General features: G+C 46.6%; 1 protein-coding gene across 9 annotated transcripts in view; it reads left to right on the top strand.

Annotated features, from left to right (window-relative positions):
• Window positions 1-21,536, top strand: part of HUWE1 (HECT, UBA and WWE domain containing E3 ubiquitin protein ligase 1) — a 143,634-nt gene extending 122,098 nt beyond the window's left edge. For 8 of the 9 annotated variants that reach the window (XM_081221600.1, XM_081221607.1, XM_081221608.1 and 5 more), the window contains 27 exons: window positions 22-111; window positions 272-426; window positions 1,596-1,641; window positions 3,159-3,446; window positions 4,445-4,700; window positions 4,889-5,019; window positions 5,551-5,765; window positions 5,843-6,131; window positions 6,273-6,375; window positions 7,184-7,730; window positions 8,446-9,049; window positions 9,766-9,884; window positions 9,997-10,153; window positions 11,378-11,510; window positions 11,775-11,977; window positions 12,576-12,703; window positions 14,008-14,104; window positions 15,201-15,356; window positions 15,765-16,010; window positions 16,294-16,411; window positions 17,040-17,180; window positions 18,137-18,424; window positions 18,545-18,650; window positions 19,284-19,401; window positions 19,701-19,882; window positions 20,171-20,361; window positions 20,908-21,536. In XM_081221600.1, coding sequence (XP_081077726.1) covers window positions 22-111; window positions 272-426; window positions 1,596-1,641; window positions 3,159-3,446; window positions 4,445-4,700; window positions 4,889-5,019; window positions 5,551-5,765; window positions 5,843-6,131; window positions 6,273-6,375; window positions 7,184-7,730; window positions 8,446-9,049; window positions 9,766-9,884; window positions 9,997-10,153; window positions 11,378-11,510; window positions 11,775-11,977; window positions 12,576-12,703; window positions 14,008-14,104; window positions 15,201-15,356; window positions 15,765-16,010; window positions 16,294-16,411; window positions 17,040-17,180; window positions 18,137-18,424; window positions 18,545-18,650; window positions 19,284-19,401; window positions 19,701-19,882; window positions 20,171-20,361; window positions 20,908-21,010 — 5,210 coding nt within the window. In that variant the 3' untranslated portion in view covers window positions 21,011-21,536. The remainder of the gene's footprint in view (window positions 1-21; window positions 112-271; window positions 427-1,595; window positions 1,642-3,158; window positions 3,447-4,444; window positions 4,701-4,888; window positions 5,020-5,550; window positions 5,766-5,842; window positions 6,132-6,272; window positions 6,376-7,183; window positions 7,731-8,445; window positions 9,050-9,765; window positions 9,885-9,996; window positions 10,154-11,377; window positions 11,511-11,774; window positions 11,978-12,575; window positions 12,704-14,007; window positions 14,105-15,200; window positions 15,357-15,764; window positions 16,011-16,293; window positions 16,412-17,039; window positions 17,181-18,136; window positions 18,425-18,544; window positions 18,651-19,283; window positions 19,402-19,700; window positions 19,883-20,170; window positions 20,362-20,907) is intronic. The other variant, XM_081221606.1, reaches the window with a different exon arrangement.
• Window positions 21,537-26,583: the final 5,047 nt, after the last annotated feature.

Here is a 26,583-nt window from a genome sequence, read left to right on the forward strand (position 1 = left end):
CTCTCCTTTGTTTCTCTACAGGGACCCTGTCCAGCATCCCCACAGCCCTGACCCGTTGGACAGAGGAATGCAAAGTTCTTGATGCTGAGAGCATGCATGACTGTGTTTCAGGTGTGTGGCAGTTTGGTTATCAGGGCAGTAGTGAGTCTTCCAGGGCTGGGACGGTGCATGGAAAGTTGTTTCCCTGGTTCTCTGTGGCCCCAAGCTCTGCCTCTTGGCTTTCTCCCCCACCTCCCCTGAGCAGCCTCCGATCTTTGCTTCTTTGGTCCAGTTGTTAAAGTGCCCATTGTCAATCACCTGGAATTCCTGAGGGATGAGGAGCTGGAAGAAAGGCGGGAGAAACGCAGGAAACAACTAGCTGAGGAAGAAACAAAGATAACCGACAAAGGCAAAGAAGATAAGGAGAACAGGGATCAGAGTGCACAGGTGATTCCTAAGAGCTGGGAGGATTCATCTTTGGCTGTGTCTGCCTTAACTTTCCCACGGTTTTAGCATACATGTGGCTGGCCCCAAGAGTCATTGAAGATTCTAGGACATTCACATTGAAACTGAGAAATGATCCACTTCACATTCACTGTATACTTGAATGGTTTTTAGGGGAAAAGAATTCAAACCCAGAGGGAAAATTGTTTCTCCAGTGTTTTGCTGGGGAAAACTGGAGCCAGAACCAGAGCAGCTCCTGACTCACCAGTTACACTGTACAGTCTCTACTTTCAGTGACTACAGCTAGACAAGAACAATGACCTTGACTAAGCCCATGCTCTTAATGGTTCAGTTCCGTTTCAGTGGATTGCCTTCTTAAGTGTCAAGGGAAACCTTACCAATATGATTCCATTCCAACATTTGAATAAAGTTGGGCTTAGGCTTCAGATCAGAGAAAATGTTCCTACCCTGAACCCCATGACCACATGTCATTTTCTAGGGCTCAATTTGTGAAATCTCTAACATGATTTTGGTTCTTCTGAAACCTCTGGAACCTTGAATAGTATAGCTTTGAAATAAATGAAGTAAATGCTGATTAAAAATACAAGGAAACTAAAAGACTTGAGTGAAAGACTTTATTATACCTCACTCAACAGGGCATCAGATTTAAAAGGATATTGTAATGTTCAATTATGATAACAAGCTTGATCTAACAAATACCTTTGTATAGAACTTTTGCCTAATAAATAGTAACATTGTTTCAAGCACGTGTAAAGGGATAGGAAATAAGCCTGGCATATGATTGAAAAAGCCAGAGTGTACAAAATGAGCCCAAGGAAGGGAAATATATATAGATGAAACTTTTAAGAAATTCTTGCTTGTCTCAATGATTGTGTTCAGGTCATGTCCTATGTCCAAGCCCATCTCCAATGTGGTTTTTATTATCCTTTCCTCTCATTGTTTAGTCAGCCCCCTGACAGTTTCTCCCTTGTCCCCAAGCAGTCCTTGAGCATGAGTATGTATTAGAGAAATTGGAGGTATGTTTGCATGCTAAACTGCTCATCTTCCATCCAGGTCATATGTGACATATGTGGGAGATGGCAACTATTAAAGTTGACCTCTGTCTCATGTGCTTGCAAAGTCCCACATTGGTCTGTCCCTTTTCTTTGCAGTGTACTACATCTAAGACAAATGACTCCACTGAACAGAACCTCTCAGGTAACTCTCCCTCCCTTTTCCCCTTCTTGCTAAATTGATTGTTTTTTTATCCTGACCCAAATAGCTGGCCCAAGTGGGCTGAAGATGAACACTGGTGCTCTGTGGGATGAGGTAGTAGATTGTATAGTTTTAGGGTCATACCCCATCTTGGAGATAACTATACAGTCTACTGTCTTTCCCACGGTGGTGCACTTCCCCTCCGACGTGCTGTGTTTTTAGGTTCTCATTCTGATTATGCTGTACTGCATTCTGGCATGTGTAGTGAGGCCATGTGTCCTGTCCCCTTTACTGACCCCCATGGTGTGGTGCTTAATGAGAACACCTGATGACAGTGGTTCCTAAATGCTAGTCCGCAGTGGAAATGAACAGAATAAGGGAGGTTTAATGAGTTTTTCAAAAAGCTGAGTTTGTTCAGTTTAAAGGACTATTATAAATTACAGAGATTATGTATTTCCTACTTCTTTGGTATCAAAATATTTTTATTGAATGATATTAATGGGATTTTTTTTCTTACTTGGCTAAATTAAAAGTTGGTGACCCTGTGTTAGTCTCTTGTCTCTTTTTATTTTTTCCTTTTTCTATAAATTTCGTGGGTCTGTGGAATCTAAAAGTCTAAGAATGTTGCCTTGAGCAATCTGCTTTTGGGGAAGGTAGCTCGGTGGGCTAAATGGTATTACTGCTATATGCTTTCTATTCCTCCTAATTTTCCTAACATCAGTAGCCATTTTGTGATTCTAATAACTGGTCCATATGGTATTATATGTCTCCCCCACCCCTATTTCCTCAGAACTTTCTTCTGCTTCCCTATACCTTCTGTCTCCTTTGGCACTTGAGTTGGGAAATGATTGTACCAAAGCCTACACAGTATTTTTTAAAGCAGTGAAAGAGGGTAGGTGTCCTGGTGCCCTGAATCTGGTAGAAGGTCTTTGAAAGGGTCTGTCATCAGGTAAAATGGCCTTTTGCCTACTGCCCTTGCTAGAGGATTCTGCTCCTGCCGGGGTGAGGTAGTAAGTTGTATTGTTGTGGGGTAGGGATTTTAAGCCCCAATTAGAAGATAACTATACAACTTACTACTTTCCCTGGTGTGTTGCATATTCACATTTAGTCTTAACACTGTTGCCTCCATCAGACAAGAGTTGTAGATGTTCCTTGGATAATCAGGACTGCGAGAAAAGGGAGGTGGAAGGGGACAGGTGGTATTTAGGGTGAGGCAAGTATTATAAAGTGACTTGAACTCTCCCCCTTCCACCCAGGGCACAGAATGGATTTAATTCTTAGGGGTCTACAAAGAGTCAGATCTTTTGGTTCTTGGGACTAAGATAGCACTGTGCCTTAGCTCTCATCCTGAGTATACCAGACCAGCCACAAGCTGTTCCTAGGAGCAGTTGGTGACTGAGAGGAATCCTGCATCACTGACTGAGTGGGATACTTGTCGTGCCATATGTGCTGATTGAGTGGTCCCCCGGTCCTTGGCTGATTGCCTTTTAACAACCCCATTGTCGTTCTTTCCGAGAAAGATGGGACTCCCATGCCTGACAGCTACCCAACAACCCCATCTTCAACTGATGCAGCTACATCTGAGCCCAAGGAGACCCTTGTCACTCTGCAGCCCTCACAACAGCAACCAACACTCCCACCCCCACCAGCCTTGGGAGAGATTCCTCAAGAGCTGCAGTCCCCGACTGGAGAAGCGGGAAGCTCTACCCAGTTATTGATGCCTGTAGAGCCAGAGGAATTGGGTCCCACAAGGTCAAGTGGAGAAGCAGAAACAACTCAGATGGAGCTATCCCCAGCTCCCACTATAAGTGAGTAGCATTTCAAGGTTTGGGGGTAGGGGTAGAACAGGGGGGAAGAACGGACAGCTCTGTAGTTTCTCTTTACTCTCTTACTTTAGAGAATTTCTAAAGTAGAAGCTCAAGCCCTCATAGTAGGGTCTCATATTGCACATTACCTTTTTAGCTAGAGTTGAGGTTTCTTCTCTGCGTCCTCAAGTGATTATATATACATCGGAGTGTCTTAATGATACTAGTGATGGTGCCAACAGTTTGAGGTGATCACTCTGTTCCTGGCTATCATGCCATGCTTATTATTTTATTATTTAACTTCTTTAAAAAACAATCATCCAAAGTAGAGGGTGTTATCTCCATGAATAAACTGAAACTCAGAAGTGAAATAATTAGCCCAAGGTCACTCAGTAAGTGGTTGAGCTGTGATTAAAATCCAGATCTGTGTAACTCTGAAGCTTGCTTTTCTTCAACATTTCCAGGAATGGGCAAGCACGTGACCGCACACTTAGCAGCTCTCCCATCCTGGCAACACCATTTATCTCATGGCACTATTTCCCACTGGTTTGAAATGGGGCCTCAAAATTCTTCTCAGCAGTGTCCCAACAGGGTAAACAAGCCTGTTTGCCGTTCCTGCTCTTTACTCTACTGCCTGTGACATGCTCTGGAAAAACCTTAGGGTATAGGGGGTTTTGCCTTAAAGGAACCTTGTTGTTTAGACAAGCAGAACCAAAGAGCTTGTGTAAATGATGCCTGCAGGAAATCTGAAAGTGACAGGATCCCTTACCTGGTGTGCCTAGAGAAGATGTTTCACAGGCATGCTTGGAACACCATAAATGTTCAACAGATAATAGAAAGGGCTTGAGATGAGTTTTTTAAAGCAAATGAGATTGAGGGGGGAGCATCAGGCCAGCGTGAAGTGAAGGTGAAGAAGTGAGAGGTCTGATCTGGCTACTTCTTAATTCAGCCTCCCCCTCTTCGAAGCACAGATCTAACCTCTCCATGTGACTTCCTCCTAGCCTCTCTTTCCCCAGAGAGAGCTGAAGATTCTGATGCTCTGACAGCTGTCAGCAGTCAGCTGGAAGGCTCTCCCATGGACACCAGCAGCCTGGCTTCCTGCACCCTGGAGGAAGCTGTGGGTGACACCTCAGCACCTGGCAGTTCTGAGCAGCCCACAGCAGGCAGCTCCACTCCTGGGGATGCCCCGCCAGTTGTGACAGAAGTGCAAGGCAGGAGTGATGGGTCAGGGGAACCTACCCAGCCCCCTGAGGACAGGTAAGCACTGTGTGAGTGAGAGGAGGGCAGGGTGTGCTGGTGGGTATTTCAAGCCACGTTCATACTTCAGTGCACATGCTTTGTATACTGGGGAAATCAACTTGGCTTCTGTGAGAAAAGGGGTACTACAGGAATATTTTATAAGTGGGAAAATATAATACAGAGAACCTGCAAATGATTTCCTTTAGCTCTACCCCTGCATCCTCTGAGAGTTCTTCCACCAGAGATTCTGCCGTGGCCATTTCTGGAGCAGATTCCCGGGGAATCCTAGAAGAACCACTGCCTTCAACAAGCAGTGAAGAAGAAGATCCTCTAGCAGGTGAGCTCCATGTGTGCTCAGGCCATCCTGGGGCTGTTTAGGCTTCTAGTAACCCTTGGCATGGAAATGCCCACCAGTCGAACCGTTCCATCCAGATGGCGGGTGGCATATATATGGGGGGAGGGCCTGCAGTAAGGGGATGCTGATGCTACACAATGGAATGAGCCCAGGCCTTTGGAGTCAAACTGATCTTAGCTCAAATCCTCTCTCTGCCACCTCCTACTTTTAGGACCTGGAGCCATTACTTAACTTCCCTGATCCTCATTGATACTGAGAGGGTAATGACAGCTACGTGGTGGGGTCTTGAAGGTTAAGTGACAGTGCACACACAGAACTTGGCATATAGCAAGAGCTGTTCTGAGCCTAGGGAAGGGTGGGTGGGTCTTCTCTGTGTCCCCTGTGTCCTTGGCATGAAATGAGGACAGAGAAAGCTGGTCTCCCTCATCCAAGGCCATGGGTTTCTTTGATCCAAGTACATCTTTAGGCGTCAGTAGAAGTGAGAGTCCCTTCACATCTTGCATCTCCCCTCAGGTATTAGTCTCCCCGAAGGCGTGGACCCCTCTTTTCTGGCCGCGCTCCCTGATGACATTCGCCGAGAAGTTCTGCAGAACCAGCTGGGCATTCGTCCACCAACGCGGACTGCCCCCTCGACAAATAGCTCAGCTCCTGCAGTGGTGGGGAATCCTGGTGTGACCGAAGTGAGCCCTGAGTTCCTGGCCGCCCTGCCTCCAGCCATCCAGGAAGAAGTATGTGAGCGGGGGGGCTGGTGGTGCCAGGCTACCTGGCTGTGGGTATGCCCCCATTGACTCCTCCTGCTCTGTAGGTACTGGCACAGCAGAGAGCTGAGCAACAGCGACGGGAACTGGCACAGAATGCCAGCTCAGACACCCCTATGGACCCTGTGACCTTCATCCAGACTCTGCCCTCAGACCTGCGCCGTAGTGTCCTAGAGGACATGGAGGACAGCGTATTGGCCGTGATGCCACCTGACATTGCAGCTGAGGCTCAAGCCCTGAGGCGAGAGCAGGAAGCCCGGCAGAGGCAGCTCATGCATGAGCGGCTTTTTGGGCACAGCAGCACCTCTGCACTCTCTGCCATTCTTCGAAGCCCGGGTACAGAGGGAGGCAAGTGGGAGGGCTCTGGAATGTCTGGCTTTGGCCACATGAGACTCTTTGTTCCCCCTTTGTATTACTTGGACCCAGCTCAGCACACACCCCCTCCCCAATTTCAGTTTCCTTTTTCTTTCCTTCCAGCCTTCACCAGTCGCCTGAGTGGCAACCGTGGGGTCCAATACACTCGGCTTGCCGTGCAGAGAGGCGGCACCTTCCAGATGGGGGGTAGCAGCAGCCATAATAGGTACCCTTTGCCTGTCTTTTTTTCCTTGCCATACCACCTTTCATGTCTACTACTAGTCCAACTCCCTTTATTTATAGGTGGAGAGGCTGAATGACCTCTCTAGGATGTTTACTTGAATGAATGGGGAAGCCAGATCTTTGGACTCCCCCTTCAGAAAGCCACACTTCTGGTTAGTGTAGCTACTGTAGACCATAATCACAAAGTAATGTAGGCAGGCAGCAGGCTCTAGCTGTGGTTACAACAAGGAAAGCCACCTGCCTCCCACACAAATAGGAAAACAGTGAGAACCGCTTGCCTTGAGATTACAACATCTAGGCTGCAGAAGAGTTCATTATTAACGAGGCCAGGGCGTGGAGTGATCAGTCCCTATTCAGCAGGCAACCTCCTGGTAGTCTACAGAAGGCCAAAGTAAGCATTGTGTCCTAAGACTTTATGGGCAGTCCAGTTTTAGCAGTTGATACAGACCTGGGCTGCAATCTCTGCTCTCTTCTCAGTCGTTGTGTGATGTAGGGCAAGTCACTTAACCTATCTGAGCCTCTTGCTCATCATCTCAAAATTGGGTGGTTCTCTAGTCTTTATAGGAGCCCCGTGAGGAAAGCTGTTACAGATATTGTAGGGTGTCTGGAACATAGTAGGCACTCAAGGGGACAGCTGTTGTTACTATTAAGAATACTTAAGAGTCCTTGGACTGGACACCTTCCCTGCTCGAGCCTCCTGGGATGTATCCAGCTCATCCCCCTCCCCTAGGCCTATGCCTGATCCCAGAGCTCTAGCCGAAGTATTACCCAGAAACCGTGCTCTATTCCAGGCCTTCTGGCAGTAATGTGGACACTCTCCTACGCCTCCGAGGACGGCTGCTCCTGGATCACGAAGCCCTGTCTTGTCTCCTGGTCCTACTTTTTGTGGATGAGCCGAAGCTCAATACTAGCCGTCTACATCGAGTACTGAGAAATCTCTGCTACCATGCCCAGACCCGCCACTGGGTCATCCGAAGCCTGCTCTCCATCTTGCAGCGCAGCAGTGAGAGTGAGCTTTGCATTGAAACACCCAGGCTCTCCTCAAGTGAGGAAAAGGGCAAAAAGTCAAGCAAGAGCTGTGGGTCAAGCAGCCATGAGAACCGGCCCCTGGACCTGCTACACAAGATGGAATCTAAGAGCTCCAACCAGCTTTCCTGGCTCTCAGTATCCATGGATGCAGCCCTAGGCTGCAGGACTAATATATTCCAGATCCAGCGTTCAGGGGGGCGCAAACATACTGAGAAGCATGCAAGTAGTGGCTCCACTGTCCACATCCACCCTCAGGCTGCTCCTGTTGTCTGCAGACACGTTCTGGATACACTCATTCAATTAGCCAAGGTGAGGAGCTTGGAGGAACCCAACTCCTGGGGATGGAAGACAGTTGTCAGCCATAGCGTAGGTGAAATCTGAACTCTGAGGGAGCTACCAGGTCCTCATCATTGGTGCTGAGGCCTGTATTGTTTCTGGAAGGTTGTCCAGTAAATAATTTTGTGGGTTTTTTGTGTTCACTCTTCCTAATTTTTATGCATTGTCTCATTCAGCCATCAAACAACCCTCAGTGGTCTGCATGGTTCCCATTTTACAGATGAAGAAGCTAGGATACAGAAATCTTTAGTGGCTTTGTCATGTGGCTAGTAAGTGATGGAGCTGGCTGGACCTAGGACTTAATTCAGTCCTTTTTTTTTCCAGTCCTCTTTTTCATAAGCTTTGCTGCCATTTGTTGAGGGCCTGCCTTATACCAGGCACTATGCAAAATGCATTATCTCTAATCTCAACAATTTTGCACAGCTGTGTAGGTATCCTCCCCATTTTGTAAGTATAGAGATAGATGCTCAGAAAAGTTTGCTAATCGTCTGTCTCCCTACGGAGCTTTTGTTAGTTTCTCTAGGCTGCTTCACAACATCAGTTGGATAAAACTCCTATGTTACATCTCTCCAGTGTTACTAAAGCTGTCCAAAGGAGTGGAGAGTCTAGGAGCCAGTTGTCTTTCCTTGTCACAAGACATTTTCTGTGTAGACCTCCTAGACCAAGCCTGTCCTTCTTTTCCTGGCAGGTGTTTCCCAGCCACTTCACACAGCAGCGGACCAAAGAAACAAACTGTGAGAGTGATCGGGAGAGGGGCAGTAAGCAGGCCTGCAGCCCATGCTCTTCACAGTCCACGAGCAGTGGCATTTGCACAGACTTCTGGGACTTATTGGTAAAACTGGACAACATGAATGTCAGCCGGAAAGGCAAGAACTCTGTGAAGTCAGTGCCAGTGAGCGCTGGTGGTGAGGGGGAAACTTCCCCATACAGCCTCGAGGCCTCTCCACTGGGGCAGCTCATGAACATGTTGTCACACCCAGTCATCCGCCGGAGCTCTCTCTTAACTGAGAAACTCCTCAGACTCCTTTCTCTCATCTCAATTGCTCTCCCAGAAAACAAAGTGTCGGAAGCACAGGCTAATTCTGGCAGCAGTGTTTCCTCCACCGCTGTTGCCACCTCAACCACAACTACCACCACTACCACTGCTGCCTCCAGCACACCCACTCCCCCTGCTGCAACCACCCCTGTCACTTCTGTTCCGTCCCTGGTTGCTGCCACGACTATATCCACCATTGCTGTAGCCGCTTCAACCACAGTGACTACCCCCACGACTTCTACCACTACTGTTTCAAGTAAGTGTGGATATAGGCTGGGAGCTGTGGGGTGTGTACACCCACCTCACCCCCAACTCTCCCCCACCCGGGTATTCCTCCCTAAATGACAACAATCAGCTTGGTTTGTGTTTGTGAGAGCCAAATGTGTTAATTCTCACCCTCATTCGTCCAAGTTCTCTCTCTCTCCGTCTTCCACTCCCTCCCCCCTCCACCACTCCTGTGGAGACCACTGAATGTGGCTTCCCCTAGGCTAAGCTCAAAAAAGGAGGAGGGGGAGAAAGTCCCTGTCTTTAAAGAATCCCCAGTCTTTCTAGCCTGGTTGAGGGAGCCAGTTCTCAGAGGAAGCAGTTCAAGAGCAAGCAGGATACAGTGGGAATCAGGGTAGAATCAAGTAGCCAGGCCACCGCAGGAAGTGAAGGGAATGAGCCCTGTGGCACACTAATAAGAATCATTTGAAGAAACAGATTTTGAAGGAAGGGGGGCTTTCAGAGGGCCCTCTGACGGTAGGGGAACAGTTGCGAGAAATATCTGGGATTCTTTGTCACTTTAGAAGGTACAGTCTTATAAGAGTCCTTGGTATCCCAAGTCATTTGGATTTGGCTATGTGGGGTGGATCTTCATTTTCACTACTTTTCCATCTTGAAGCCCTGGGCAGTGCAGCGATTGGCTCTGCCACTTAAGTCTCTGGCATGTGAGTTTCAGAGGCTTACAGTGTTCTGTCTGTTTCCTCAAAGCTTCTACTACTACTAAGGCCAGCAAATCTCCAGCGAAGGTGGGTGATATCGGCAGCAGCACAGACTTTAAGATGGTATCCTCTGGCCTCACTGAAAATCAGCTCCAGCTCTCTGTGGAGGTGAGTCCAAGCTCTTCTGACCTCCCAAGGTTGGGGGAGAAAGAGTTGACTGGGGTAGATAATATTTTAGTTCTCAAGTTGGGGCTCACCCCATCTCCTTTCTTTTTCCCAGGTGTTGACATCCCATTCTTGTTCTGAAGAAGGCCTAGAGGATGCAGCCAATGTGTTACTGCAGCTCTCTCGGGGGGACCCTGGGACCCGGGACACTGTTTTGAAGCTGCTGCTGAATGGAGCCCGCCATCTGGGTTATACCCTTTGTAAACAGATAGGTAATAATAGGAGTAAAGCACCCTGTTTTTCTGAAACCTTCCACTTAAGTGTCACCTCTTTATGGAAGCCTTCCCTGAACCCCCAGGCTGAATCAAACTCCTCTATGCATCTGTAGCACAGCCCCATGAGCTCTTCTGTCACAGCACTGATAATACTAGGTTGTCATCTGTTTTCCTCTGCCCAGTTCTCTGAGAGCAGGGCTGGTCTTCTCTCTACATTCCCAATCCCTGGCACACAGCTGGTAATTGGTGCTTAGTGAAGGAAAGTGAGCACCCATAGGACCAACATTGCTTTTCTATCCTGGGCACTCATAAGAGCCCTATGATGAGCCTGATGAGGCAGTTCACCACCTCAGAGATGCACCTATGCTACATTTAGGCTCGGGAATTGAAAGAATGATACTCTCTGCCTTTGTGCAGTTTTGAGGGTACAAAAATTCTAAGAATACTTGCAAATTATCTAGTTTCAGTCTTCCTGTTGTACCAAGAAGAAAACTAAAACCCAGGTGATGGGGTGACTGAATCAAGGAGTAGGGCCAGATTTGCTTTCAGCATAGAGACTCTCTTTGCTCTCTCCCACCCCCCATCCCAATCATGGGTCTCCCTAGATCTCAACCACCTGTGTAGTTATCTCCTCACAAACATCCCTGGAGCTGAGGTGATACGAGAGTCAATTAAACTGTGTGACCTAGGATGTTCTTTGTTGCATGAGAATTACAGAGTTCTTCCAAAAGAGGCCTCTGATCTTTCTTGACTGCCACCATTTATTCAACATCCATAGGTTAGGCAGTATCCTAGGCACTCTGCAGCAGACAGTTATCTCCTAATTCTCAAAGCAGCCTTGTGAGGTTAGGCAGTATGAGCCCCATTATTAAGATGGGTAAGCAAATTGGGAAAGAGGTTAAGCAATTTGCCTGAGATTACCACAAAAACCTAAGAAGTTTGAGAGGTATACGGGCTTCAAAAAAGATACTTTTTCCCCTCTGCACTGAGCTGTATTTCTTGTAGATTCAGCAAATTCTCAAGGCCAGATAAACCAGTGGCCCCTGAGCAGTTAGTTGATCTGTGAGCACACATAGTAAAATGAACAGAGCAAAATTTCTGCTCACTCCAGGTTCAGTGCAGCTGAGCAAAGCACCTAGGAAGTTTTCTTGGAAAGGTTTGGCTTTTCACTGCTTCATTAAGGAAGTCTCTGAACACTTGCTGGCTTCTCTGCCTGCCCAGGAACACTTCTGGCTGAACTACGGGAATACAATCTGGAACAGCAGCGGCGAGCCCAGTGTGAGACCCTCTCCCCTGATGGCCTGCCTGAGGAGCAGCCACAGACCACCAAGCTGAAAGGCAAAATGCAGAGCAGGTAGGTGGCAACTGCCCATTTGGCTGTGGGGTTGGGATCAGGGACATTCTGAAGAGTGGCTCTTCCTGGCTTCCTGGTTATTTTTTCCCTCTTCCCTGGACAGATTTTGTTTCTGTCCTGTACACACTCGGCCCTATTTTTCCTACTTGTGTGATTTTCTTCTGAGATTCCTTACCCCCTGCTTGACACAAGAAAGCCCTACCTGCTCTGGGTGTTGATGCTTTGATGCTCTCAGTATGCGCAAGCCACCTCTACACTCTCCAGGTTCGACATGGCTGAGAATGTGGTAATCGTGGCATCTCAGAAGCGACCTCTGGGTGGCCGGGAGCTCCAGTTGCCTTCTATGTCCATGTTGACATCCAAGACATCTACCCAGAAGTTCTTCTTGAGGGTACTGCAGGTCATCATCCAGCTCCGGGACGACACACGCCGAGCTAACAAGAAAGCCAAGCAGACAGGCAGGCTAGGTATGGAACTGGGGTGTCCAGTTGAGGGGCAGGGTTGGTGGTGGAAAAACAAGATACCCTGGAGGGCAAGACTTAATGTCATGTCTCCTTCCTGTTTGATCTTTTCTAAGGAAAATGATGATCCTATCTTAAAATGTTGGTGGCTGCATTCTGTATCTCACTCAAGCCGTCTGCATAGGAAATTTCACTAGGGCAAGTGGGAATTAAAGGGGAGTGGAAATCTGGCAAGGAAATTGGGGACAGATCTTTTGGTGAACAAGATTTAACTCACTGAGTTTGTCTCCTCTCTGCTTCCTTGAACACTCTTGGCTAAAATATTGTAGCCATGTTGCCTCAGCTGTGGCATGCCAAATCCAACATCTTTCCCCCTGTCCCGCAGAACTCTCTCACCTGCCACCATCCGTCTGCCCAGCCCCATGTCGCCTGTCCTTATCTGTAATGGTAGTTCTTAGTGCCTGATGATGAGCATTCTGAGGCTTCCTGAGCTTAAAGCTCAAAGACTTCAGCAAGGTGCCCTGTGGTGGCCCAGGAGATGGGAGAGAGAATATTGAGCATTCTCTCTTTCTACAGTTTGCATCTTCTTTTTTCTTTCTCCCAGGTTCTTCCGGTTTAGGCTCAGCTAGCAGCATCCAGGCAGCTGTTCGGCAGCTGGAGGCTGAGGCTGATGCCATTATACAAATGGTACGTGAGGGTCAAAGGGCGCGGAGACAGCAACAAGCAGCAACGGTTAGCATGATGCCTGTGGCCCCTCATTCATTTGTCTCTCCTCCCTCCCCCACCACATCATCAGTGGGGTTTCATTGCCCTTACCTTGTATGCTTTTGCATTAAGTTTGCTATATGAATGCTTCTGGACAACAGGGTTACTTTCTCTTGGTGCTTTCTTTACTGTTTGTTTATTGGTTTGGTTTGGTTTGGTTTGATTTAAAGCTTGGCCATCATTCCCCACTCCCAGCTATCCAGTCAACAGTGGCGCTTTTGCAAACTGCATAATGCTAAGTGTCTGGGTTCTGAGGGGATTCGTGATAAAAGATTTTTCACTCTCATGGAACAATGCAAGTACCTCAGAGACACGTCAGGAATCCTGCCCTTGAAAGTCCCCCAAGCTTGGTACACATCCCACACAGCCTCTTCTGGCCATGGCTGATCCCTCCACCCTGGTCTCTGCCTCTATTCTCCATACTCCTTTGGCACCCAGGCACTTGGGCACTTTTAGGAGGAAGCCTTTTCAGGTTCCTAGGTAGCCAGTTCATTGTTGGGATCTCAGCACAGAGTGGCTGTAGGAAAAGCCTGGCATCATGTATATACGCTGTGGCACTCATTGTTTTCCTGTCCTTGTAACAACATGCAAGTTGCCTTCCCAAGATCCGGGAAATAAGGATATCTCGAGGCCTGTTTTTTATTTGTCTGTAATTACTATTATACAGTGGGATTTCATTGAGCATGCTGGGAACAGCCTAGAATTTAAGGGCTGTAGCTCCAGCAGGGTAGAAAGGAAGAATAGAGAACTCTAATTCTGGAGTATTTTTTCTGCCCAGTCTCTTTCCCACACCTGATAGGACAGATGTTGGCTTTTTTAAAAAGCCAATCCCACCCATCAAAGATTGCACTAATTCATTGCCGTTATTTCCCCTTTTGTGAGCAAAAAGGAACAAAGAGTAAACCTACCTTCTGCCCATCTGAGTTTTATATATAGGTATATATACGTGTGTAAACTGTCCCTAGAAGTCTTGAAGTCCAGGAGGATGGTTCCTGACTGGACACAGGCCTGGAATAGAGTGGAGGCAAATGGGGCATCCAGGGAGCTCTTTGCAAAAGCTTGCTAGCTCAGGGTGGAGGACAGCAAAGGAGGTGGGAAGGCCATTCTTTTGTCCTGGAGAGCTACCTAAGGAAACTTCTTTCCATATGGGAAGACATGGGAGGCTTCTTTCCAAGCTTATGGTATGTGAGAGATTGTAGGACAGCCTCTCGCCTGTCCCTGAGGAAAGCAGAGTTGCACCCTTTATGTGACTTTGTCTCCCTTTTATCCAGTCGGAGTCAAGCCAGTCAGAGGCATCTGTCCGAAGGGAGGAATCACCCATGGATGTGGACCAGCCATCTCCCAGTGCTCAAGATACTCAGTCCATTGGTCAGTACTACTTCCCATTTCCAGCCCAACAAAAGGGAGAACCAGTCTTCATGGAATGGCTGCTGGATCCCCTGCTTCCAACATACATAAGCTCAGTGTTTTCCAGTTTGTTCAAGTGAACCCTGGTTTCTGTATGTTGATAGGCCTGTACCAGTCAACTAAGATCACTAACCATCACCACCTGGTCCTCATTGGAGACTCATAGCACACATTGCAATTTCTGTAGTAAAGAAACAAGAAACTATGATGATATCGTGTGGAGATAGCATACGTTTGAGTCTTGTCTCCCCATTTACTATCTCTGGGACCTAAGGCAAACCACTCTGTTTCAGTTTCCTCATTTAAAATAGGGATATTCATAGTTAGGATTGAGTTAACACGTGTATATATAGCATTTAGAGCAGTACCTGGCACACAGTGGATGCTATTACTAGCAGCATTTCTCAAGGTTAATTTCATATAGAATGCTTTTTGGCACCTTTTTTTTTTTTTTTTTTTTTTTTTTGCGACATGCGGGCCTTTCACTGTTGTGGCCTCTCCCGCTGCGGAGCACAGGCTCCGGACGCGCAGGCCCAGCGGCCATGGCTCACGGGCCCAGCCGCTCCGCGGCATGTGGGATCTTCCCAGACCGGGGCACGAACCCATGTCCCCTGCATCGGCAGGCGGACTCTCAACCACTGCACCACCAGGCACCCTTTTAACGCATTCCTGTGGGATAATGTTGTCATAGGACATCCAGTTTTTAAAATATATTAAATCATTTAATAATCCATAGGTTTTCTGGGAGCTAGTAAGGCAATGAGAAGACCAGTGCTGTCTGGTAGAATTTTCTTGCAGTAGCCGTTAGCTACATGTAGCTATTGAGCACTTGAAAAAGTGTCTAGTGCAACTAGACAAAGTTTTTCTTGTATTTAATTTTATTCAGTTTAAGTTTAAATGCCATCTAGTATAGGACTAGAGCTTGCTTTCACATGTCACTCAATTACGCAGTGGCCAGTGGACCGATCTACTTGATCTGTCTAATGGCCTGTGCATTTGGTCTGAATGAAGGAAAAACCTCAGGGGCTTCCCAATCTCTCCTCTCTGTGCCCTCTAGGCTCAGATGGAACTCCACAGGGGGAGAAGGAGAAGGAGGAGAGGCCACCTGAGTTACCCCTGCTCAGCGAGCAACTGAGCTTAGATGAGCTGTGGGACATGCTGGGAGAGTGCCTAAAGGAACTGGAGGAATCCCATGACCAGCATGCGGTGCTAGGTGAGTTGTGGTCTGAGGGAGGGCCCAGGTCCACTGATCTGCTCTAGGGCCCTTTCTGCCAGCTTAATTTTCTTCGTTCCAGATTACTCCTCTCCGTCAGATCTCCATAATAGGAGTTCAAAGAAGAGGATTTTTTTTCTCTGACTTCATTGTCAGAAAAAAGATTAGCCTTCTCTTTTGGTAGCTGGTATCTTTTACTTTTTAGACCGGGGAAATCTTTATAACTGGTTGCCTATCCCATTTTTCTCTGGAAGCTCTGACTTCCTCTGTGGCACCATTATATTTCTCCTGCAAGTTTTCATTACTTTTTCATGTAGTACTTTTGAAATTTGATGATGAGGGGGGAAGAGTTTTATATGTTGAAGTTTATAAAGTAAATTGTCACTATCCTATCGTTCCTACCTCCAGTACTACAGCCTGCTGTCGAGGCCTTCTTTCTGGTCCATGCCACAGAGCGGGAGAGCAAGCCTCCTGTCCGAGACACCCGTGAGAGCCAGCTGGCACACATCAAGGACGAGCCTCCTCCACTCTCCCCTGCCCCCTTAACCCCAGCCACTCCTTCCTCCCTTGACCCATTCTTCTCCCGGGAGCCCTCGTCTATGCACATCTCATCAAGCCTGCCCCCTGACACACAGAAGTTTCTTCGCTTTGCAGGTACAGGCAACGCTTAGGCCCCCGAATGTAGAAGGCTTCATTTTTTTTTTTACAGGGTCAATTCATACATTTTGTTCTTAGCTGATTTGCAGGGTGATGCGGGGGGCGGAGGGGGCGGGTTGGAAAGTGAGGCTAGTGAGGTAGGGACTGGGTCTGGAAGTCCTTGTGTGCCACACTACGTTTTTTTCCCCTGAAACAAGAGAGAATTGCTGGCTGGTTGGCTTTCATTCATTCTTCTGAGACCCATGATGTGCTGATTCCTGCTGTCCTTTCTCCCCCCCAGAGACTCATCGCACTGTGTTAAACCAGATTCTACGGCAGTCCACCACCCACCTCGCTGACGGGCCTTTTGCTGTCCTGGTAGACTACATTCGTGTCCTCGACTTTGATGTCAAGCGCAAGTATGTGCCCTGGTGTTGGGGGGATGGGAACTCTCTAAATGGTATCTCCTCTCCCAGGAAGGAGCCAAAATTTCTCCTGGGATGATGTTTTCAGGGAAAGAAGTTTCCCTTGGTGGCAGCCCTTAGAAGGATGCTGGGGGGTGGAGGTGGGGGAGAGACTCGTCTGTGCCACAGACAATCATTGTACCTAAATACTCCTTGGCCTTCTCCATCCCAGTCTCCATTCTTCATCAGAGAAATGCATGCCTTTGTTTAATCACATGATTTCTAAAGTCCCAGTCCTTCCTTTGGGGTAATACAGGAGGTGCAGGTAGCCACAGCAGGGCTCGTGGGGGGGGCAAGCCTCCACAACACTCCTGTCATTTTTTACTCTTCCTTCCTGTGCACCTACACATGCTTACCTGCTTATTGCAGAAATTCCATGCCATAATGTCTGTGGGCCCCTATTCGATGGAGGTGGGAAAAATTTAGAGTTGGTAGTGAATGACCTGCCTCTCCCAAACACTGGAAGGATCAGAGGGTCTGGAGGATGGGGGGAACATCACTGCGGATCTTCATCCTAATCGGGCAAACAAAAGTTTACTCTGCCACCCCTAATCTTATTTTCCTTCCTTTCCTACCTCCCAAGATATTTCCGCCAAGAGCTGGAGCGTTTGGACGAGGGGCTCCGGAAAGAAGACATGGCTGTGCACGTCCGCCGTGACCATGTGTTTGAAGACTCCTATCGTGAGCTGCACCGGAAATCCCCTGAAGAAATGAAGAATCGATTGTAAGAGCCCAGAGCAGAGAATAAACAGGATGGGGGGGTTGGGACCCTCCCTACGTGGTAGTGAAGGCTTACTTGGGGCCCAAATGTGTAGGGGAACTTAGGGAGGTGCTGCCCTCCCCAGTAGGAATTCCTAAGAGGAATCCAGCTTAGATAATCTCACTGAACTATCACCCGTCTTCTCCACCCAGTCTCATGAGACTGGTCTTCTGCTGGCCACCTGGCCCTTGGGCTGAGCTATCCAACAATTCCTATACAGACTGGAGAGTCTTTCGCATTTACAAAGGTACACCTGATGGCTTCGCAAAGAGAGCTTCCTCCGTTGTTACACTAGGAACGGGAACCCTGCTGAGCAAATGGTACCCTGGGTTGAGGGAGACCGTACTTGCAAGAGTGGCTCCCCACCAAATTGGTAATCCCTCATTAGTGATTCTGGCGCCACCTAGAGGAGATTGGCAGTTTGCAGTACCACGTGTCATGGGAGCCATTGAGATGATAGACCTATTGATGTAGTTTGATCCTCCTGAACTCAGGAACTTGATTCCTCCCTTCCCTTATGGCATGGGCTCACTATCCACGTAGTCACACAGGAAGTCAGAGAGGCTTCCAAAACAGACTGAACCCTACTCCTCCACCACCAAATCCTTACAGACGTCGGACTCTGAGCTCAGGTCTCTTTGATGCCACTTGATGATTCCTCCCTACTTTCTTATTAGGCCTTTATACCTTTCCTATTATTGTTTTCTGGAATATGGGTGAGGCTTTACTGATACTTCGGGACATCTCTTCCAGATCCCCACCACTCCTCTGGGCTCTCCTGGCACTCTGCATTTACCACTGTCCTCTGACCCTGCACTCCCCAGCTACTCCTTCACAATCGCTCACTCAGGTCATGCTGTGCAAAAGAATGGATTTGTCCTGGGCTTTCTGCACATCCCTGTTTCTGCTCTCTTATACAGGTATATAGTGTTTGAAGGAGAAGAAGGGCAGGATGCTGGAGGGCTCCTGCGGGAGTGGTATATGATCATCTCTCGGGAGATGTTTAACCCTATGTATGCCTTGTTCCGTACCTCACCTGGTGATCGGGTCACGTACACCATCAATCCATCTTCCCACTGCAACCCCAACCACCTTAGCTACTTCAAGTTTGTCGGACGCATCGTGGCCAAAGCTGTATATGACAACCGCCTCCTGGAGTGCTACTTTACTCGGTCCTTCTACAAACACATCTTGGGCAAGTCTGTCAGGTGAGGATGTGGCACAAACCTGGGACTGTCTTCAGTCCTGGAAATCTGGTCCCTTTTCTTGTGTCCCATCACTAGGCTACCTCTCCACCCCAACCCATGGCCCTAATTTTGTTTATCTAGATATACAGATATGGAGAGCGAAGATTACCACTTCTACCAGGGCCTGGTTTATCTGCTGGAAAATGATGTCTCCACACTAGGCTACGACCTCACCTTCAGCACTGAGGTAGGTCAGGAGATCCTGACCATGGCACATCCCAGCTAGTCTAGGAAGCCCATTATGGGGTTGTCCTTGAACTGGCATTGGATAATCTCTAATGCTTCTAAGGAAGCATCTTGATGTCTTAAGTCCCATTCCCCGTTCCCCATCTGGCAGAGAGCAGTGGGTATTTGCATGAGATGGCACAAACAGAAAAAACAGAATTTGTAAAAACAATCCAGGCTGTTTCCTGGTTTCCTCTATGTTTTGAAAAAGTGCTCTAGTACATTATTCTTCATTCCCAAAGGCAGTTCACTCTAGAAAAATTGTACAAATAGACATAAATGAAAAACAAAACAATTTCAAGGTTACTCTTCCCCCAAACTGCTTTCCATAAAGATTCTGTTGTGTTACATTATGTACGTTATCCATGCCCTTTTCCCTTTTACTATTGATAGTTTCTGTATGTTTTAGGACCAAACCCTTGGCCTTTCCCTATTAGGGATTTATGGGCTCATGAGAAAAGTCACTGTTTTTTATGACCTTGCTTCATCTCCTTGCCCAGGATACAGCAAAGAGTTCAGGGTGTGTTTCCAGGTATCTATGTAAGTTCCATCCTAGACCAAGCCTGATTCATATTATTGGTTTTGGATATTCTAGGTCCAAGAGTTTGGAGTGTGTGAAGTTCGTGACCTCAAACCCAATGGGGCCAACATCTTGGTAACAGAGGAGAATAAGAAGGAGTATGTACACCTGGTGTGCCAGATGAGAATGACAGGTAGGGGAAATGTCCGTTAGACCCCCTAGTTGCTCAGTATGGGGCAAGGTCAGGCCTCACTCATTTCACAGACATTGTTTCTTCTCTTCCCCTATGCCAGCCACAAATGCCTTGCATAAAAGGAGTCCAAAAACCTGACCAAAAAATATTTCCCTTCATCCACCCTCATATGGGAGCCTAGAAACAAGAGTGGTAGGTGAGGTAGGCAGATCAGTCAGCATCCTGCCAGATTGGGGATCTCTGACCTCTAACAGTTGTACGAGTTCAGATGCCACGTGGCTTGTTGGTTCTCTCCCCAGGAGCCATCCGCAAACAGCTGGCGGCTTTCTTAGAAGGATTCTATGAGATCATTCCAAAGCGCCTCATTTCCATCTTCACTGAGCAGGAGTTAGAGCTGCTCATATCAGGACTGCCCACAATCGACATTGACGATTTGAAATCCAACACTGAATACCACAAGTACCAGTCCAACTCTATTCAGGTGAGTTGCTGCTGGCATCCCTCCCTGTATCCTTAAGGCAGTGTTAGTTTATATGACACCAAGTAAACCAGTACTCTTAGGGGAAGGGAGTTTTGAGTGACAGCTTACCTGTACCTAACTCTTCACTCTTCTGGAGTTTCAGTTTTCAGGTGATCTCCTTGCTCATCTTGTGAATGGAGGAACTGAAACCTGTCTCACAGAAGGGACTTGCCTAACATTCCAAATCCCATCCCCCTTTCTTCCAAGAACTCTCTACCTAACACTGGCTTCTTGTGTTCATTCCTGTAGATCCAGTGGTTCTGGAGAGCATTGCGTTCTTTCGATCAAGCTGACCGTGCCAAGTTCCTCCAGTTTGTCACGGGTACTTCCAAGGTGCCCCTGCAAGGTTTTGCTGCCCTTGAAGGCATGAATGGCATTCAGAAGTTTCAGATCCATCGAGATGACAGGTCCACAGACCGCCTGCCTTCAGCTCACACATGGTAAGAGGAGGGGTTTGTTCTCCTTTTCAGCGTTTAGATTGAATTTGCGTATTTGCTACTTCTAGGCCCCTACCTGTGGTCAGGAGCGCAAATCTGGCCCCGGGTACCCCGGACCTGGGGTAACTCACAATTTGGTGGTTTTTGTGGAGAAGATGATATTTGAGATGAGAAGCTAGCCCAGATTCACAGTGGGGCTGGGGTGACATTGCAGGTGAACACTGCCATGTGAGAACAAGGTGTATTCCAGGGCTCAACGTAGCCAGAGCAAGGAGTTGCAGGGAGCAGAATGCTAAAGAACGGCAGGGGTGACCAGTGACCCTGAATGCCTCCTTGGAGCTTTCATGTAGGGCCATGGTGTTTAAGGAGGAGTGACAGGGTCAGATTATGTTTTAGGTGCCTGGTGTCCAGTATTGGGGCCAGATTAGAGGAGGGCAGACAAGGCTAGGACAGGATTGGGAGTCTACAAGCAGAAGTCAAGTGGGCACCATGGGAACACGGATTTGGTTATCATCTTTTGTCACGAGTTGATCTTTCTTCTTTCCCTAGTTTTAATCAGCTGGACCTGCCTGCCTATGAGAGCTTTGAGAAGCTCCGCCACATGCTACTATTGGCCATCCAGGAGTGCTCTGAAGGCTTTGGGCTGGCCTAATAAGGCCCCGCCCACCACTGTGGGGTTTTTCTACCATTGTTGGACCTGGGAAGGGGGGAAATGAAAACAAAAAAGAACCAGAAAGAAAATGTCAAAAACCAATAAGTGAAAATCCACCAACTCACCATGTGTGTGTCCCAGCTGCCCCATCTTCCCCAGCGCATACCCGTTCCCCCTTTCCTGCTCATTCTCTCTCCCCGCTCCCTTTTCCTCACCTCTCCCCGTTCCATGCCGTCCATGATCCCTCGCCCCACGTATTAAAAAGGCAATAGCCTTTACAGGGACCCGTTTGTCCCAACTGTTTGAACAGTGTGCTCCTCAGATTCTGTGTTCAGAAGGATTTGCTGCATTGAGACTTGAAACCTTTGGATAGGGGAAAAAAATTATATATATATATATTTTTTTGTTCTGTTTGCATTTCTTAATTTGTGCTTGGAATGTGTTGATGTGCACAGCTAATGATTCAATGCGAGACAAGATTGGCGTCTGTGTTGTGGAGGTTTCAAATAAAGAGCACTCTTCATAACTCACTTTTCACAATGGAGTTTTTTTCAAGTTTAAAAAGAAATAAACACCTCTTGAGCACATGCGAGATGGCTGGAGAAGAAATCCAATGGACTCTCCAGAAAGCCATCTCTGTCACCACACGGGTGCATCCTCCTCCTTCAGAGTCATCAGGAACTGGGGGGATCTTTTTCAGAATGGGATCTGCACTTGGGGGTGGTGATGGTGTTAGAGATTGCAGCCAAGGACAAAGCATCGCCTTGCTCTAGGGGAACAAACCAGCAGGTTGTAAGAGAATTCACTCAGCCCAACCGAAGTTTCTATTTCCTGAGCCTTTATAACAGTTTCAAGCCTGGAGCTCAGTTTAAAATTTTGATTTCATTTATTAATGTTTTAGTTTATTTCTAACAAATTTTAATAAGCAAATAATTTGACTAGCTCTCCAGAACAGTCTTTCCATCCTTTTTGGTTTGGTTTTGTCATCTGTTCGTTTGCCAGTGTGTTCACAGATCGCCCAACAGTCTTCTGTGGTTTTTTTACTCCATCCAGCACTTAAAGTTGATCTAAGGACTTTGATGGTTCCAGCCTTCAAAGAAAAAAGTAATAAAAGTTTAGTTAGAAAAATAACCTCAAGTGGTACTTGCTTTGTGTGGTTTTTCTCATTCTCCAAGGCTCTACTTCTTAGAGATTTTCCCCTTGACCATGTCCCAAAGTGTGGATCTAGGAAAGCAGTGGTGTGTCTGTCCTTAACCTGATCCCTTGGTCCTGATGCAAATGGCTGCTCATCTTTTTTTTTTTCTTCCAATGTTCACACTTGTCTGTTCCTGGCCCTCCTGACCACTGAGAAGACAGATGAATCAACCCTGTCCCTCCTATTGAGCTTCTAGTCAAGGGGTGGAGACAGATCAGTTCTGAAGGGGGTCTGGGTGCCCAGCAGAAGTACCTGGTCTAGCCTGGGAGATCAGGAAAGGCTTTCTATCGTCAGTGGCATTTGGGTTGAATTATAAGTCTGTGTGAGAGTGAAGATTAAGAAGAACAGGGTAATCTAGCTCAAGGCAGCAAGAGTCCAGTTGATAGGGCAAGGCTTGAGCAAAGGATAGTGGCCTGAGATGAGGCTAGGAGTCCACCAAGGCTTTAAAATAAAAGGAACAAATAAGCAGAAATATAGTAGAATTGATCAATACACTTAAGAACCGGTTCTTTGAAAAATCAAAGAATAAAGCTCTGGTCATTTAAATTTGAAAGGGGTGCAAGGGTTGGGAGTCGGGTGTAGAAGTTCAGAGTACAGATGGAATAATCCTGAAGGAAATAAATGAATCTAACTCAATGGCATACCACAAAAACCTAATGTGACTGAGTATGATTTGCCTTTGGGATATTCATCACCTCAATGTCAAAAGAGAAAAACCTTTTGACAGTAGATGCAAGGCATTTGCCAACAGTAACTATTCCTGGTTAACTTGTAAAGATACTACCTTGATAAGGTAGCATCAGACCAACAGTCAACATCACACTGCAAGCATGAAGTGGTCAATTATCACCATTAACACCGTTCTGCAAGTTCTAGCCATTTCCATAAAGCAGGAAACAAGGTATAGCTGTTGAAGAAAAACCATTTTGCTAAACCAAGAGAATCAGAAGTTATTAGAACTTAAGTGAGTCCAGCAAGAGGCCTGGTTATAATGAACAAAACATCCGTGTAAACATTTATTGTCCAACAAGTAAAATCTGATAAATTAATATAAAGAAATCCTATACAATAGTAAAAATATCCATTGCATATATCAGCATACACAATCTCAAAGATAAGCAAAAATGTATGAGACCTGCCTGTTTAAAAATTGCAAAACAATACTACATACGTGTGTACCAAGAACATGAAAAACCACATCCACATGTAATGAATATGGAAGCCCGTGCATAAGTATGACAGTACTGCACGATGTTCAGGATAAGCTATGGGGGACAAAAGGGGATGCAGTTGGGAAGAGGTACATTACCCCAGAGGGCTTAAATTAAATGTTTTATTTCTTAAGCTGGGTGGTGCTGGGTACATAAGTATTTCTTATAATACTATAATACTTTATAACTTTTCTACACCTGAGATATTTCAAAGTATGTTTTTTGAGATGGACAAGTGCATTTGAGGCAGGTATCAGGGAAGTCAATAACAGGCCTAATTCTACGTGAAGGCTAATTAATAGCTGCTTTCATGATATGATTAAACATGTCTCTTTTTGCCCCCTAATAATTCCCTCCACTGATGTGTGAGTTACAATTACTACCGGTTATCTCCTTATTAAAATAGTCCCCTTTTCTTATAATTAGGGTGACCATATAACTTATCCAAAGTTGGGCAAATTTTAAAATAAAAAGGGTGTTATTGGGCTTCCCTGGTGGCGCAGTGGTTGGGAGTCCGCCTGCCGATGCAGGGGACACGGGTTCGTGCCCCGGTCTGGGAAGATCCCACATGCCGCAGAGCGGCTGGGCCCGTGAGCCATGGCTGCTGGGCCTGCGCATCCGGAGCCTGTGCTCTGCAAGGGGAGAGGCCACAACAGTGAGAGGCCCGCCTACCGCAAAAAAAAAAAAAAAAAAAAAAAAAAAAAGGGTGTTATTAATTATGCCGTGGGACTTCCCTGGTGGTCCAGTGGTTAGTACTCCATGCTTCCATTGCAGGGGGCGCGGGTTCCATCCCTGGTCAGGGAACTAAGATTCCTACATGTCACATGGCACAGACACCAAAAAAATAAAATTATGCTGGGCCACAAGTGCAAACAAACCCAGATAAACTGGGATGTATGGCTCTATACTTACGAAACATAATATGTCTGGGCTGGAGAAACAATTATTACCCAACATAAACATTTTTACTGAGCGCTTACCATGTACTGACAACACTGAGAAGTCACTGCTTTCCAAAAACTCACTGAAGGGAAGGGGTTAGGTGTTGGGAAAGTTCAGGGAGCAATGGATACACAAAGACTCGATAGGCAGGGGTAGCAAGATTAAACATTTTCTCAAATACAAGCAATGACCAGTTAGAAAATAACAGGAAATAGATTCCCTTCACAACAGTAACATAAAATACCTAGGAATAATCTTAAGAACTAGTGTTTGGGATCCATGTGAAGAAGGATGCTACAAAACTCTTGTGAGAAGCATAAACATAAAAAGAGGCAAATAAATGAACAGGCTTACTGTCTTCATTTGCAAGTATAGCTGGCCTTGAGACTTTGGGAAACAGACATGCTAAGCAAGGTGGAAGCTGAAATGAGCAGACCTGACAGAATGGCTTCAAGCCATGACTATTCAGTGTGCTGTGGTCTACTGTAAAGAGAAAATGAAGCACCAAGAGCCAGTTGGGGAAGGAATAGCTTTGTCAGTGTTAAGTTTGGGAAACTTGCCTAAGTATTGGAAGGGGGAGAAATAGAAAGTTTGCTCTGCAATTCACACTACATAAATTCCAAATGGAAGATTCAAGTGTGAAAAACGTGAACTTATTTTTGGGGGCAAATAACAAGTGATCTGGGATATGGAAAATCTAACACTAAAAACTACAAAAGACATTATAATGGAAAAGACTGATATATTCGACTACTAAAACATTGGCAACACCACGAGAAGAATTAAAAAGCAACGGCAATCTAGGAAAAAATACATCTCTAACAGGCAATGGGTTAATCCTTACTGTATATATATATATTTTTTTATTTACAAATCACTAAGAGACAAACTCCCCAACAGAAAAACATCCAAGGACGTGAAAAGGCAATTCAGAAAAGAAGAAACACAAATGACAGATGGCCAACAAACACATGAAAAGATGCTCAACATCACTATTAACAGAAATGCAAATCAAAACTACAATGAGGTATCACCTAACACCGGTCAGAATGGCCATCATTAAAACATCTACAGGAACTTACCTTGGTGGCTCACTGGTTAAGAATCTGCCGGCCAATGCAGGGGACACGGGTTCGATCCCTGCTCTAGGAAGATCCCATATGCCGTGGAGCAATGAAGCCTGTGCGCCACAACTACTGAGCCTGCGCTCTAGAGCCCGCGAGCCACAACTACTGAGCCTGTGTGCCACAACTACTGGAGCCCGCGTGCCTAGAGCCTGTGCTCCACAACAAGAGAAGCCACCACAATGAGCAGCCTGCGCACCACAACAAAGAGTAGCCCCCACTCACCGCAATTAGAGAAAGCCTGCACGCAGCAACGAAGACCCAACGCAGCCAAAGATAAATAAATAATTAAAATTAATAAATAAATAATAAAAAATCTACAAACAGGGACTTCCCTGGTGGTCCAGTGGTAAAGAATCTACCTTGCAATGCAGGGGATGTGGGTTCAATCCCTGTTCAGGGAACTAAGATCCCACATGCCTCGCAGCAACTAAGCCCACCCACCACAACTACTGAGCTCGTGAGCCTCAGCTAGAGAGCCTGCGTGCCACAAACTACAGAGCCCCCCTGCTCTGGAGCCTGCACGCCACAACTAGAGAAGAGAAAACCTGTACGCCGCAATTAGAGAGAAGCCCGCGTGCCGCAATGAAAGATCCCACATGCCTCAACAAAGATCCTGTGTGCCGCAACTAAGGCCTGACACAGCCAAAGATAAATAAACAAAAACATTTTGTTTAAATCTACAAACAGTGAATGCTGGAGAGGGTGTGGAGAAAAGGGAACCTTCTTGCACTGTTGGTGGGAATGTAAATTGATACAGCTACTATAGAGAACAGTATGGAGGTTCCTTAAAAACCTAAAAATAGAACTACCATATAACCCAGCAATCCCACTACTGGGCATGTACCCAGAGAAAACCATAATTCAAAAGGATACATGCACCCCACTGTTCATTGCAGCACTATTTACAATAGCCAGGACATGGAAGCAACCTAAATGTCCATCAACAGATGAATGGATAAAGAAGATGTGGTACATATATACAATGGAATATTACTTAGCCATAAAAAAGAACAAAATAACACCATTTGCAGCAACATGGATGGACCTAGAGGATATTATGCTAAGTGAAATAAATCAGAGAGAAAGGCAAATATCGTG

Source organism: Mesoplodon bidens (assembly GCF_964165515.1).
Source record: "Mesoplodon bidens genome assembly, chromosome: X".
In the NCBI taxonomy this organism is placed as follows: Eukaryota; Metazoa; Chordata; class Mammalia; order Artiodactyla; family Ziphiidae; genus Mesoplodon; species Mesoplodon bidens.